The sequence below is a fragment of the Malaclemys terrapin genome, chromosome 4 (genome assembly GCF_027887155.1).
Source record: "Malaclemys terrapin pileata isolate rMalTer1 chromosome 4, rMalTer1.hap1, whole genome shotgun sequence".
Lineage (NCBI taxonomy): Eukaryota > Metazoa > Chordata > Testudines > Emydidae > Malaclemys > Malaclemys terrapin.
The window spans coordinates 46502809-46517867 of record NC_071508.1 but is presented as its reverse complement, the minus strand read 5'-3'; the positions used below and the strand labels follow the sequence as shown (position 1 = coordinate 46517867).

Genomic DNA, 15059 nt, shown 5'->3' with positions numbered 1-15059 from the left:
TTGTGCCCAGTGTACCAACTGATTCAGATCGCTTTGTATCAGTGAAATGCCCTCTTCATTATTTACCATTCTCTCTATTTTTGTATCATCTGGAAACTTTATCAGCGATGAATTTGTTTTCTTACAGGACATTGATAAAAATGTTAAATAACAAAGCCAAGGATTGAACCCTACCAGACCCCATTAGAACCTGCTCATTGGTGATTTCATGTTACATTTTGAGACCTATCAGTTAGCCAGCTTTTAATTTATGGGACAAGTTAATTTTATATCATTCTAGTTTTTAATCAAAATGGCACCACGTCAAATGCCTTACAGAAGGGGAACGTGAGCCATGCCTAGAATTCAGGGACCTGCTTGTGAAATATATTAAAGCAGCCCTGTTAGAATTCTAGCTAGGTCACACTGAAAACTGCAATGCAAAGATTTTGGAAGAAAGGTGATGATCTGAGTGCTCATTACATACAAAAGTTCCTTTATTGGTACTTTGCTAGCAACAATTTTGAAAGAAACAGAGAAAACTGATCCCACGGTCTTTACTAAGTGAGGATGAAAAGCCACTTGAAGTGCCCATAAAATCAAAGTTCAGAGACAAGATGCATAAATCCCAAGCAAACTGCATTTTGAAATCTGAACTCATGCTCAAAAAACCTATAACACCCACAGAAAATTAGGAGGGTGTGGAGGTGAGCTCAGTTTCCTCCCTTAGTACAGTCTTCAAATAACAAATGGAATTGTTTTTCCTTACATGTCCAAAAGTGAACTCAAGTTACAGTCTACTCTGGATTTTAAGATTGTATTTAAAAAGGCCCCCAAATGATGTAGGTTCCCTTTTGTGAGGCAATGTTCCAAAATTTATGTGCACTTGCCATTAAATGACTAGAGTGGATTAAATCAATTTGATCTGTGAAGACCTTATTCCCTGATTCAGCAAACCTTTTATGCACTGCTTAAAGTTAAGTCTGCATGGAATTCCCACCCTAGTTCAGCAAAAGCCCTTAAGCGAGTGCTTAAGTCCAACTGACTTTCAATGGAATTTAAGCAAATGCTTATGTGTGTGGCTAAACAGAGATGGTGTTACTTACATGGATATGTTGAACTGGGCCCTCAATGTAGAGAAAGACAGCAGGCAGGTAGATATTAAGAATTTAAAAAAAAGGGGGGAGACAGAGACCTCTTTAAACTAAATGAGACACCTGGCAGACAATTGTTAAGAATGCAGTTCAAAGGAATCTGTGCACTGTATAATCCATTCAGAAGTATGTTCAATAATAGATCAGGGCAAATAGTGTTCATGATCAGAGAGGGTAGCCAAGGCAATCTACATAATGATTTTCCTGAAGGATGTTTGCTCAGATGTGGGGGATGGAAATATTGTATCATTGAACAGATATCAAAAGCAGACCTACCTAAATCTGGATTCAGTTTAATGGCTAAGGAAGAAAGACACAAACAGACTTCCTGAAAGTGAGATTTTTTTTTCTGCATTTTCTTGAAGCCATATATTAAATATTCAAGATTACAATTCAGGATAGGAACAATAGCTTAGCCATAATAGTTTAGATTTCCCCCTCCTTGTATGTTTTTCTCTGTGTTTTAGATCACAGTATTTGTATTTTATATGTAGATAATAAAAAATTGGTAATACATAAGTGACAGTACTTTTCTGTCAGAAGGTAAGTTAATTGGCAGAGCGTAACTTAAACAGCTTCTGCTTGCCTCCAAAGCTGAACTGACACAGCAAAAATTTTATACAATGCTGCACGTTACCTTCAGACTGCTCTAGGGAGGCCACAGACTAACAGGTACAGTATGAAGTGCTCGAGTAAATTCAAATTAATAAGAGGAAGGTTTTGCAGCAGAAGGCCCAAGGAAAAGTACTGACCCTTGTGACGTTATGAGTGTAATATAATATTTCATTGGAAGGTGACAGGGCCAGAAAAAGTTAATTAACTCAGACTGACCTGACCTATGGGTGAACCTTAAGGACTGGTTAGGAAGATATGTAAATGAATAGAGCTTTGAAATGCAAGTCTGCATTGTTAGAGATCTCAAGGGTAGATGTTTGCTCAGGTCTTGTGATGTAAGCAAACAAGTCTTGTCTATTGCTATAACTTTAATTCAAAGATCAAAAAAGGAATATTAACATTTATGATGATACTTGAGTGAAATAGTATTATTGTCTGTGTCTCTTTGAAGGTTGTGGTAACCTGTATCTGAACTGTTTAATGGATAGATTACCCTGTGCTAATTGCCAGGATGTTTGAGAGAAGGAAAATTAAGCCTATTGTTTTCTCAGGCCGAAAGGCTGCTGGAAAGTATAAGAACCCTGGGACATGATCCTACTTCATCTCAGATCTGCTTTGGGTTTCAAGAGGGGGAAACCTTAAACCATAAGGATTGAGACCCCCCAGTCACTGACTGGAGCCACCCTGAATATGGACATTGAACTATAACCTATGGATTATTTCTAAAAGGACTTTTGTCAACTACAAGCTCACCTCTGCTATGTCTCTGAACCTCAAGAATTGAATTCAAGTCTGTATGTATATTGATCTTTTAACCAACACTCTCTCTCTTTTCTCTTTTCATAAATTTTAGCTTAGTTAATAAGAATTGACTATAGCGTGTATTTTGGGTAAGATCTAAGTTATAATTAGACCTGGGGATGTGGCTGATCCTTTGGGATTGGAAGAACCCTTTCTTTTATATGATGAAGTAAGATTTTCAGTAATCATCATCATATCTGACAGGTGTGTCTGGACGGAGGCCTGAGGCTGGATACTTTAAGGGAACTGCGTTGTTTGGACTTCTGAGTAACCAGTGAGGTACTATAGAAGCTGTTTTGTGCTGGCTTGGTAAATCTAAGTATTGGAATAGCCACCAGCATTTGGGGTTTGTCTGCCCCGTTTTGTTTGCAGTTCACCCTGATTGAGTGACCTCAGCTGGCTCCCACGGGCAGCACCGTCACAACCCTAAGACTGCAATATTGTGCATTCTTTCCTTATTTTTGTCAAAAGGAAAATAATCCTGGCTGTGATAAAACCAGAGCACCTCTTACCCAGCACTCGCCTTTAAGAGTCTTCTCAACTGCACCAGGGTTGCGTTTGCGTGTGTTCAGAGTGGTAGACAACTACGTGTGAGATGACCCAGATCCTTGATGACTAGCCAAGGCAAAGACTATTGGCCCATTAGAAACACCGATTGTGAATGCTTCTCTCATGCAAGGGAAGTTCTGCCCTGTTTTAAATAGATGGGGTCAGATTTTCAAAGGAGCTCAAAGTTCGGTACTGAACTGCTTTGAAAAACTGGCTGAGAGAGTGTCACAGCTGGAGCTGCTGGGTGCTGAGCTCTTGGAAATCTGGCCTCATTTGCTCAAACTATCGTCACTCTTCATCAGCCTCCCTGATCATCATCCTGACTCCATAGGTCTCTTTTTTATTGAAGGCATCAAGAACGTGGTGATGGAAACCAGATTTCCCCGATCCCTCTCAGTATTGTTTTTTCCCCAACCACGACATGGAACTATGGGCTTGCCTAGGTGAACACTTAGTTCACAGCAAGCATTGCCATCTGGGATCCTTCTGGGATCCTTGAAATGGGAGTAGATTAAAGCGCACTAGGGAGCTTCACATGGACACAATGTGCAGCAGATTAGTATGGGGCAGGTTTACATATCAGCTTGCTGTGAGCTAAGTGTTTAAGTAGATAAGCCCTAACGCTATACCAATACTGTGGCCAGCACTTACTTCCTAATAATTAACCTGAACCAGGTGTCCATACAATGTATTTAACTTCATTTTTCTTTCACTGCCTTTATTGGTTTTAAAACAAGGATGAATAGCTACTGAGATCACATAAAACTATGGAAAGAAATACTTTAAATAAACTAAAAACTCCGAGTGTTCTGTATTAAATCTATCAGCAGACATTGACAACACTGAGCTTGAGTCTATTGAATCACTTGCAGGATCTTGCAAGGGTTGAAGAAGCCCTTCTTCCAAGAGGGATCCAGATAGCCATGCTGGGCACTTGCTCTGTCTTCCTAATAGTCCTCATGTCGGATCCCAAAAGGTCCAATGCCACTAGGAGCTATTGTGAGAAATTCTCTCTCATATACATCTGTGGCTCCCATTATGCTAGCATCTGAGTGCCTTACAATCTTTAATGTATTTATCCTCACAACAGCTCTGTGAGGGAGGGAATTATCATCCCCATTTCACAGATGGGTAACTGAGGCACAGAGGGGCTAAGTGACTTGCCCAAGATCACACAGGAAGTCTGTGGCAGAGCAGGACTCGAGTCCAGGTCTCCCAAGTCCTAGGATAGTGCCTGGGACCACTTTTCCACTGGACAATCCTTCCTCTCTGTTTGATCATCCTTCTGCTGGGTTGTAGCCATCAGTATGGTGATGTGACTCATCTCCTTTGCATGTCCTCCCCATCAAACCCAGCTTTTATAATTTTATTCTTTTTCCAGTCCCTTGCCTCAATGGGACAAGGCCTGGGATGAAAGACTGCGATTCAACGTTGATTACATGGAAGCAGATGTATGCATCATACTAGTAGGTGGAAGCATCCAGAGAAGTGGAAAAAAGGGAAGTGTCCTTACCAATTATGCAAGGACTAGGCCTGTGCTGTGCTTTGCTTTGCCATACTGGTCAGCAGCCTGGGAATCCTAGTGGCTCAATCCAAGGTAGCAGTAGTGATCTGTGATGTATTTTCATATGTGGCTGGCCAGGCAATTGCAACTGTTCCTCTTTGATTAAGACCTCTTGACTGTTATCCTTATTTCTACCATAGCTAGTCTAGATTACCATAGCATTCTCCACCTAGAAATTAATTAGGGTATTAAAATGTATATTTTAAATTAAAATACTTGGACTGGGGAATTCATCTAATCTAGAACCATATCTCCAGCAATGTCCTGCACTATGATGGAGGCTTCAGCAGAAGAATCTCCCCATTATTAAATGTACCAAATACATAACTTTGTCATAATCAGGGTTATGGTGAAAAGTAATATGTATTACTCCCACAACTGATCATCTTATTCCCTAAAGCAAGGCCTGTCTACATTTGTAGAAGCTTATTGGTCTCACTCCAGCTAAGAAAAGCTTTACTCTAATTTTAGTGAACCAGTCATGCCTGGCAGAGGTACAACTTTCATTGCTAAGATTAAGGTGAAAATATTGAGATGTGGCTGCATCTGACATTGTTAATTTAAGTGTCATGTGAACCTGGCACTGAAGGAGGAGAAAAACATACTTTATTGTCAAGAAAGCCCTGAAAAAATTACTTGCCAAATTGCCACTTCCTTGTGCTGAACAGCAAGTTTTCTCATCCTAGTATTAGTCTGTATTAGTCTTGGTGGACAGGAAGAGAAAAAGCTATAAAGTTCGCAATAATAGCCTAAGTAGCATAATAAATTGGTGGACTCATGAGAGGTATACGTATACACTTCAGCAGCAGGAGACCTGCAGTTGACATGCTCATCAATACATGTTTTAGTGCTGGAAAAGCAAGTGGTACCACGTGTAGAAATTTAGGAGACAAAACGCGAGCAAAATAAATAAATAAATAAATAAATAAATAAAATCTCCAGAAAGAACACGTCCTCCTGGTCAAGATTGCAGGTCAGACAAATATAGTGCTACACTTTTTCTTCCTGTGATCTATTGTTCTTAGTCTCACTACTGTTAAAAATCAAAGTCTGTCACGTGATTTAAAGCCTCAAAAGATAAGACTCCAAAAATAAAGTGCATTATGGAAATGAATATGCTGAATCGCTGGTGATGTCCATGCAATGTATTCCTTTTAAGGATGTGGAATGCTTAATGAAGATGGTTCCATTTACTAAGAACAGTCATGCAGCAATAGCAAGGACACAACCAGGAAATAATGAGGGAGGGCATGGATGATCTAAAAGGTTATTTCCAGCTCTCACTTTTATTGCCTTATGATAAGTACCACCCAGGTAAAAAAGGTACTTTTTGACATACAGTGCAACCGCAGTGACAGTCTACTAATTCAATCTACACTCTTATAATTCAGAGAGGGAAAGGAAAGGAAAGGTAAGTACAAAATAAAACTCTCAGAACATGGCTGATAATTTAATATGTGCATATGAAACGACAATAAAAGAGAGAGCGAGAGAAATCATCATTAGTAGAGACAACAAAATTAGTGCATTTATTGGAACAAGCAAATGGACAACTCTGGAGTCAGTACGCCTAAGTTCTGACTCGTGCCTTAGCTGAGAGGTGCCATGGAATCATTCCATCAATCGTACCATTAAGGTAGTTGAAAAGAATAAAGTTTACCATCATTCACAACCTAATGAATGATGTTTAGACCACAAGAGCAGCAGAACATGTATTTAGGGGTGTTCTAAAATGTTCATACCAATTATGCAGCACCTAGATAGTATTATTATGTAAGGGTGCCTAGATATTATCACAAGAAGCACCTTATAAATACCATATTAGACATGCAAGGGGACACTACGTGGTCAAGATTGGGGTATCATTGTGCTAGGCACTGTATAAACACAAAGGAAGAGAGATGTTCCCTGCTCCAAAGTGCTTAAAATGCCTGGGCTTGATCCTAAGAGGTGCTGAGCACTCTGTCCCCAATACACATGCTTAATTTTTAGCATGTGAATTGCCTTACTGGCTTCAAAAGGATTACCCAATGTGCTTAAAGCTAAGCTAGGGCTTGCGTGTTATACTGAACCAGGGCTAAAATGCTCAACACCTAAAAGGAACTAACCCTATGTTAAGAGAAGTTACAACAAATTAATGTAACAAACAATAGGAGGTACCAGAAGGGAGGACAAGAGTAAAATTCATGAGAACACATATATATGTTAGTTATTTGCCCGGCCTGATTGTTCCAAATCATTTTAAAGGGTTCACCCCCCTTTACTAATAAAAATAAATAAAATATCCACAATTTACTATTTCTGCACCATTATCTGATGGCCTCACATGATATCAAAAAAGAGTGACAGAAGATACTGTAGCAATGAGGCAATTTTAATCTGACTTCTGTTCTCCCACACATACTGGAACTTTTTTATATTAGTAAACAATGTAGTATGTTAGCTGTCATTTTATATTGCAAAATATACCATACTTACTACTCCCCACCACAGGGCATCTGCATAGCTGCCAAACTCTGTTTGTCCTGAATCATTCACAGCATCTTTTTCAGCCAAATACACAAAATAAGATGAAAAAATCAGGCCCAGAAACCCAATATACAAGGTAGTTATTAATTCCTGAAAGCAGAATAAAAACAAATAAAAATACTGTTAAAAAGCTTTGAACTATGTGACACTGGAGTTTTTCTATAAAATAATTAAAATGGTAAAAAAAAGTTAATTTCAGCAGTTTGTTCAAATAGATCTTCAGACTCTCATCTGGTGCAAATCAGCCTAGCTCCAGTGAGCTCAGTAGAACTCAGGTGAGGACCTGGCCCAGTGTTTCACAGAAATGTATGTATGCTTCAATCGCAGATACTGGATTTCAAAATAACTGTTCATGGCTTTTGCAAAAAATCTGGTGGGGTTGCAACTGAAAATTAGCTGTTAGGTAAAAATTTCGAGGGACCTGGGCACTGAGAAGCTTAAGTCTCACTGAAAGTCAATGAAATTCAGTGAAACTTAGGCTACTGAGTGACCAAGTCACTTTTGAAAATGGGACTTATGTGAAAATTTTAAACTTGGGGAATTTACCTGTTGTCCTTTAAACACAGTAAAGCAACAGTATTTGATTAATTGAAACAATCACCACATGTTCCTAAGTTCATATATTTAACAACAAGAAGACATCTGCCTGCATTCCATGTTTTTATATCATCATGTTTACATGATAGGATAATATTTAAAATAAATAAGTTGGTTAAAAACATGCAACAACACTGTCCCAGTGATTACCTGTGAATTATAATCTATCTCCTCCTGCACAGCAATTGGGCACACAAAAGAGAAGGGGATCCGGACTAATTCCTGATGCATCAAACCTCTGCAGTTTCTCTCTTTAGAGCCAGATCACAAGGGAACTTGAGCTCAATAACAGTCAGCAGTTCAAACCCTCTGTTAATTTAACTTAATATTAAATGCTCCTGGCAAACCACAGACCTCTATTTTGCAATGCTGCAATATGTATTTTAAAGAATAGTAGCTGTCTGTGCTGTAGCAGTATAATGACCGAATTCAGGTTCACTGGTGTGACACAGAAGACCTGAAAATGGCTATAACCAAGAAAAATTGTTTTCTTATTTTGTTCAAGCATTGTCCCTATGTCAGATCTAACTTACTTGTCTGTGTATGAAAACTACTGATCCCAACAGTCTCCATGTGCCACCCTGACGGTCAACATGCAGCATTCGTAGGATCTGGAGAAAGCGGATACCCCTGGAATACAAATTTTAAATAAGTGAAGCTACAAGGCTCTGAGGATACAAGAGAAGCGATACAGGGGGAGGGGAAGCTTTTTTCAAATGATAAATTAAAATACATTGATTACATCACAGTCAGGTTACTACATTAAGCTTACAGGTTCCTCCCTTTCCCCCATCTTTTATTCAGCTCAGCCTATTAGACAAATGTGAGCAGCTGTGGCGGAAGGGGAATAGGCTTTCACTTGTATGGTTGGCAGGAATGCCCAATGATTCATGAATTCTAGAAACAGATTGTGAATATTATGGAGATTGTTCCCTGGCTAATCTTCATGTATCTGGTGCTATCTTTTAAGAGTTTCAAAAGGGAAGCAGAGTGGGCAGAAACAGATAACTTTCCACAGCTAGAAATTTAGCCACCTTTTCTTTGGTCTTTTCATCTACTGGGCTGGAGAACAATTTGAGTTTCCAGAAGCTTTTACATAGTTGATCATGGAAATAATGCTCCAAGCAACTACAGGATATGCTTTGTAGTAGAGAGCCACCACAGTCACAGAGCATCACTGCAACTAAAATTCAACCCATCATTCAGCGAAACCTACCAGGCTGACCCACCTGAACACACGAGATATGTTCAGTCAATTGTTGGCACATGGAACTTCCCTCAATATCTTTTCCAACAGTCAATCTCTAACTCCAAATATACTATTAAGAACAGCCTAAAAAACTCAGTAGATATCCAAAAAACAAAAAAGTTGGTAAAAACCATATGACTAGCTGGCAAACATGAACAAAATTTGAGTGCATCATTACTATTTTGTGGATGAAGTTTTTGTGAAGCTCTAGTGTTATTATGGTATATACAATTTCATTATTATAAGTAGGAAGATGTGAGGGAATTACTCTGATCTACACCAGTGCCTGGTAACTGAGATCATAATCTGGTCTGTTGTGTCAACACAGATGCCAAAGCGGTGACCACTTCTAAAATTTAAGAACTGTTACAGGGAGAGGAGAGACTGAAATAATAAACCTTTAATAAAACAGACCACGTTCTCTTCAATTATTGATAAATTATTACCTGATAGCTGAGGTTGCAAAGACTTGACCTTTGGAGCCCACACAAAGAACTATCATTGAAGCAACAACTACAATTAAATCTGGAAAATAAAATAAAAATAACAATAAAATAAAAATAAAAATAAGTGAAGATAATAAGTTCAAGGCTTAATGCAATGCTTTGATAAGATTGTGATTTAAATCCAACGCGGATATTATTTTAACTGTGAGAAGGGTGAAATTTTTAGAGCGCGCCATCCAAATAAAGTTTTAGGATTCTATATCTCAACACCTCTGCTGTAACATAGAAAGAAAATACATAATGCTGTAGTAAAAATGGTTTTATTGCCATGAGTCAGGGATGGCTACATTTTTAATTAGTGGCAAAACTAGATGTGGCACAGATCATTCCAATAGTGTCAAAAAAACAATGATATGTTCTATATACCCTACCTATTATACAGTGTTTTCTCATAGCAGTTTTTAAAATGTACAGGCACAGGTTTTCACTACTCCCATCTATAAAATCAGGCGACTTAGTAACATGAATCCAACTGTTGAGACCCGGAAAAGAGTGAAATGTGTAACTAATAGATTTTACAAGCCTCTAAAAACTAACTAAAATAGCTTTACTATGCAGAATATTGTCAGGAGATAAGGTCTGATATCTTGGAGCCTACCAGGGATAGAAACAAGTCCTGCATACCAATAGCAAGTTGGGAATCGCTCCCTTCCAATAGCATAAAGCTCTACCTGGTGTGGCAGATAGGCAACTACCTGTGATATCTTTGTGAGATCTTACTGTATTAAGTGTATGTATCATTGTGGGCCAGAGATTGTATGTAATTCCCTGGGAGAGGATGACCACAGCTCCTCCAGGAACTAAGAAAAGAGGGAGGTGATTAGGCAAATTCACTAAGGTTGTAACGCTTCCAGAGAGGAACCACCACCTGGAGAGGCTCACATATTTATATAGTTTACAATGGATTTTCCAGGGAGCAATAGACAAAAAAGATTTTGGATTAACAGCCTGTGTTTAAACTGACTGAGGGCCTTCCTTCTGATCCAGCAAACAAACCGGGCCTTCTGTCCAAAGAGGGGGGCAATCCTTGGGGAGGGTTTGGAAGGACTGAAACCTACCAGAGTCCAAGGTTACCGTTAGGGTGACCTCTGGTAAGCCTTTCAGAATGTGTGTAGGTTCTTTTATTGTTTTCTCTGTAAAGCTTTTATCTTAAGAACAAAGGTGCTTGCTTAGAAAGACCTGTGAGGTAACTTGTAACCATTGGCAATTACACTGTTTATAGCCTTTGGAGAGAAAGCAAGGTGCAGGCAGTCTGTCTTGCTGGGGATACCACAGTGTAGGCTGGGAACTGTGCAGACTGGAAAACCCCAGCTCAGAAGAGAGAGAGACATGGGTCTCCACCCAAGAGAGATGACAACTGAGGAGCCAGGATCCTAGACTGAGTGCCCTAGTTGGATCACGGAGGGGAGAATACAGGGTCACTTGCCCTGGATTGTGACAACTGGCATATAAAATCCTCACAGTTTGAGAGAGATCTATCCTTAAAGTATCGTAAGAGTGCCATTGCTCTAGGGCAGAACACTGTAAAGCCTGGGCCCAGGCAAGGGTAATTTTGGGAAGAAAGTACACATTTTGGAAAAAGAAGGAAATAACTTTACAGCATGTTTTTTTTTTTTGTTTTTAAAAAAGGCCACTGTTTGAAGCTGCTCAGGGATTTGAATGCTAGTAGTAATTTCAGGAGAGATGGATTAACGGACAGAGCCCTGGGGAAGCAGTCAAAGGCGCATGACATTTACAGTCACATATGGAATACAGTTATATAATACAGACATAGCGAGGCTAAGCCATGAATTAATGAACAATTCTGTGCTCTTATGAATTACTAGGGTGCAGCATTTTTGTCCATTGCCTTTAGAAATTTTGCAGTCATCCCCATGAAGATATGGATGCCCACTGGTATAACTAAACCCCTTTCTCTGTCTTGTCTATTTAGATTGTAAATTCTTCAAGGCAAGCACTGTCTACTACTCTTTGTACAGTGCCTAGCAGAGTAGGACTCTGATTGTCTATGGTTCCTAGGTGCTACCATAAGAAATATGACAAAGGATAACAAAAACAAGAACTGCAGAGCAAGTATTCTGAAAATCTTTACTAGCTGAATCATTCAAGGAATTAAGGAGGAGATTTTAAAGGCCACATAGGCCAGTTAAACACCCACCTTCCACTGAAAGTCAAAGGCAGCTGGGTGCCTAACTTCCACATGTGCCTTTGAGAAAAAAAATCTCACCCTACGAGCATGAAAATAATAGTTTATAATTACATGTCACCTGCCAGACACCAGTGTGCTCTAGGTAGCTCAATCCAAAAACAGAGTAAACTAACATTAAAATATTAAGATGGACCTAACATATAGAGGTCATTTGGTTTTGTTTAGGATTACCATATCTAATAAATAAAAAAAGAGGACCCTCCACGGGCCCTGGCCCCGCCCATTTCCCCACCCCTAGCCCTGCCCCAACTCCGCCCCTTCCCCACCCTAACTCCACCCCTCCTCCCTCCCACTCCCAGCCACGGGGAAAGGGCTGACCCAGCGCTACCGGATTCACGGTTTGCCGGGCAGCCCCCAGACCCTCCGCCGCAGCTGGAGGCTCTGCTCCTCTTCGGCTCTGTTTAAGAGCCGGGCTGCCCGAGCGCTACTGGCTTCAGGCAGCCCCCGTGCCTCCAGACCCTGCGCCACCGGAGCCCGGGAGGGGAAGTGCCCGGCTGGGGTCCGGAGGCAAGGGGGCTGCCTGAAGCCCATAGCGCTCGGGCAGCTTGGCTCTTAAACAGAGCCGAAGAGTCAGGGGAGGAGCAGAGCCGCCATTTTCCCGGACATGTTCGGCTTTTTGGCAATTCCCCCCGGACGGGGGTTTGACTGCCGAAAAGCCGGACATGTCCGGGAAAAAGAGGACGTATGGTAACCCTAGTTTTGTTTAAAAATAAACAGTTGCAGCGATTACAAGATGTGCGCAATGCTGAAGTTATAGAAGCCATTTAGGGAGACAGGATTGTATGCAAGTCTTATTTCTGGCAAAACTTCAGTTCAACTGCGAAAGGAAAGTCTCTTTTCTGGGAAAGAGAATCAAGTTGAAAGATTTTTTTTTTCTTTAAAAGAAGGAACTAACAATGCCACAGATTCCTCAGAACGTTCAGTTCTGCGCAGATACTAGTGACAAATGTTCTTGTTCTAACTTGGCTGGAATCTCTAGGGAAACTCCATTTATTTTTAAATGTTCAAGCTGTTTATAGGAATGTGGCTTTTTCTCAGTAATTATGACATGTTCAAATCATGTATACTTACCAATGATAGAAATAGGCTTCCTAGCAAAACGAAGCCTTCCCCATAATCCAACATATTTACTACGGCATCCTGCTGACCATAAGCGAACCACATACTCCGTTCCAAAAAACACCACTAATACAATTTCCTAGGGGAAAAAAAGATAGGGAACTAGATTAATTTTCTAGTTTACATATTCTCTCTCTTCTTTCAGATGACATTAAGGAACACAGAAAATGAAATGTAAAACTTGGAAAAAAGAAAAGTAAGCAATATGCCAAGAAGATCCAAACTACAAAACCTCAGGAAAACTGTGTAAGCAATGGGAAATGTATGATAAAGAATATGTTTAAATACCATAATGGCATGCTGTTTGGATCTTCTCTATGTACTAAAACTGAAACCATTCTGCATAAATTTACTTGGCTTCAATAATTCAAACAGAAAGTTGCTTGACTTAGCCAAAGAAAACAAGCCGACTCTACATTCACAAGACAAATATTTTGCTAGTATATCTCATTTCCAGAAAAAGTACACTGTACACACCATTTGCAGTATCATCTTAGCCAGCCATTTACCCACCCTTTTATAGCCTAAGTGCAACCCACACTTTTAAAAGTAACATTTCTGGTACCAGGTTACAGCTTGATAGTTTCCAGGCAGTTTTAAAACATGGGGTGAAATCCTGCCCCCAGCCCCTAAAGTCAATGGGAGTCTTAAGCAGGGTTAGGAGTTCACCTATGGAACAAAGTGAAGTAAAGGTGGATAACTATGGTCCAAAATGGGGCTAAAGTTCTGAGATTTTGTAAGAAATGTAGAAGAATATGGTTCAGGAATTTGGTTAAAACACAGTTCTGTGACAGCTACACTACCAGACTGAATGTTTAAACATTTCAGGGGACTGAGCCAGGAGTTTCCAAAGTGTACAGTGAATGGAATGGAAGGGTCTAACATCCATTTGCATCTCTCAGGGAAAGAATGATACAAAATTGGAACTTACTCAGTATGATTTTCAATGCACTTTTTTTTTTTAAATCCCCAGACAGTAGATTTTTGTCAATTAGCAGGTGAAGGAGTTTTGATTATATTTTTTCCAAAGTAACAGAAAGTTGCAATCCCATATTTCTTTTATTTAGAAGCCACATTCAATTAGTATCTGGCCTCACTGAATAGCCGAGCTTAGCTCTAAGTAGAAATCATCCCCTATTTAGAGCAAAAAAGGGAAAATAACCACCTTTAATAGAAGCTGTGGCTTCTAAATGAAAATACCCAGGACTTGGCATGTAACATGTTAAAATGTTCATGAGGTATAACGTTCTATTACCTTTTAATTATATTTTAGAACTAAACTGCTTGGTTTGTTGGAGAGACAAGATAGGCGAGGCAATATCTTTTATTGGACCAAATTCTGTTGGTGAGAGAGACAAGCTGAAGTTGGTCCAATAAAAGATAGTACCTCACCCACCTTGCCTCTCTAATATCCTGGAGATTGACACAGCGACAACAACACTGCATACACCAATGGTTTGTTGGAGCAGTTTGGTGTCTGAGTAAACTAGAATGACAAAAGCCAAGCAGTGCTTCGGCATCTGAGGAGCCCAACTGTTGCTGAAGAGAATAGGGCATGCCGCTAATCAACATTTGTCCTCTAAGGCTAAATAATATTACTAGTCTGTGACATCTATGCCTGTATGTCATGATATTGCACGACTGGATGATGCGGATGATGGGAAAAGAAATGCGCTGAAGAAAGTGACCACTTTTAGCTTAAACACAAGTGTAATTGATTTTTAATCAATTAAAATACTTAAGGCGAAATACTGGTCAATCGGAGTATTGCTTTAGAGGTTAAAAGAGCAACAGGGCTGCTGAGGGAAAAAAAGAGCAATGATTCTTATTTATCATGGGCCCAGTCCACTGACTTTAATGGGAGTCGGACTGGGCTCTAAAATTCCAGCATTCTGATGGTGCATTAAACTGCTCATCCCTCGTAGCTAAGTTGTGCAGGTGCAAGTTAAAGACACTATGACATTTTTCAAAAGGCAGGAGGACATCAGCCAACATTCCTTCTCTTAACATGACGAGCTCTAATGCCCCGGGCTTTCTGTACGCTGTTGCTAGGTGCATGAGGGTAGCTATCACAATTGTCTGCAAAGTTACTGTGCTCCTGAGAGGTTTCCAGGTTCAAGAAAATTAAATGATATTGGCTGGATCCTTGGCTGCTGTAAAGATGGATATTGGCCAATTTACATCAGCT

The 15059-nt window shown here is 39.9% G+C and overlaps 1 protein-coding gene across 2 annotated transcripts in view; it reads right to left on the bottom strand.

Annotated features, from left to right (window-relative positions):
• KCNQ1 (potassium voltage-gated channel subfamily Q member 1) overlaps nucleotides 1-15059 on the bottom strand; it is a 559181-nt gene that overhangs the window by 383901 nt on the left and 160221 nt on the right. For both annotated transcript variants that reach the window (XM_054028151.1, XM_054028153.1), the window contains exons 3-6: nucleotides 12824-12950; nucleotides 9484-9562; nucleotides 8322-8418; nucleotides 7141-7281 (exon numbers count right to left, since the gene is read on the bottom strand). In XM_054028151.1, the coding sequence (XP_053884126.1) occupies nucleotides 7141-7281; nucleotides 8322-8418; nucleotides 9484-9562; nucleotides 12824-12950 (444 nt within the window). The remainder of the gene's footprint in view (nucleotides 1-7140; nucleotides 7282-8321; nucleotides 8419-9483; nucleotides 9563-12823; nucleotides 12951-15059) is intronic.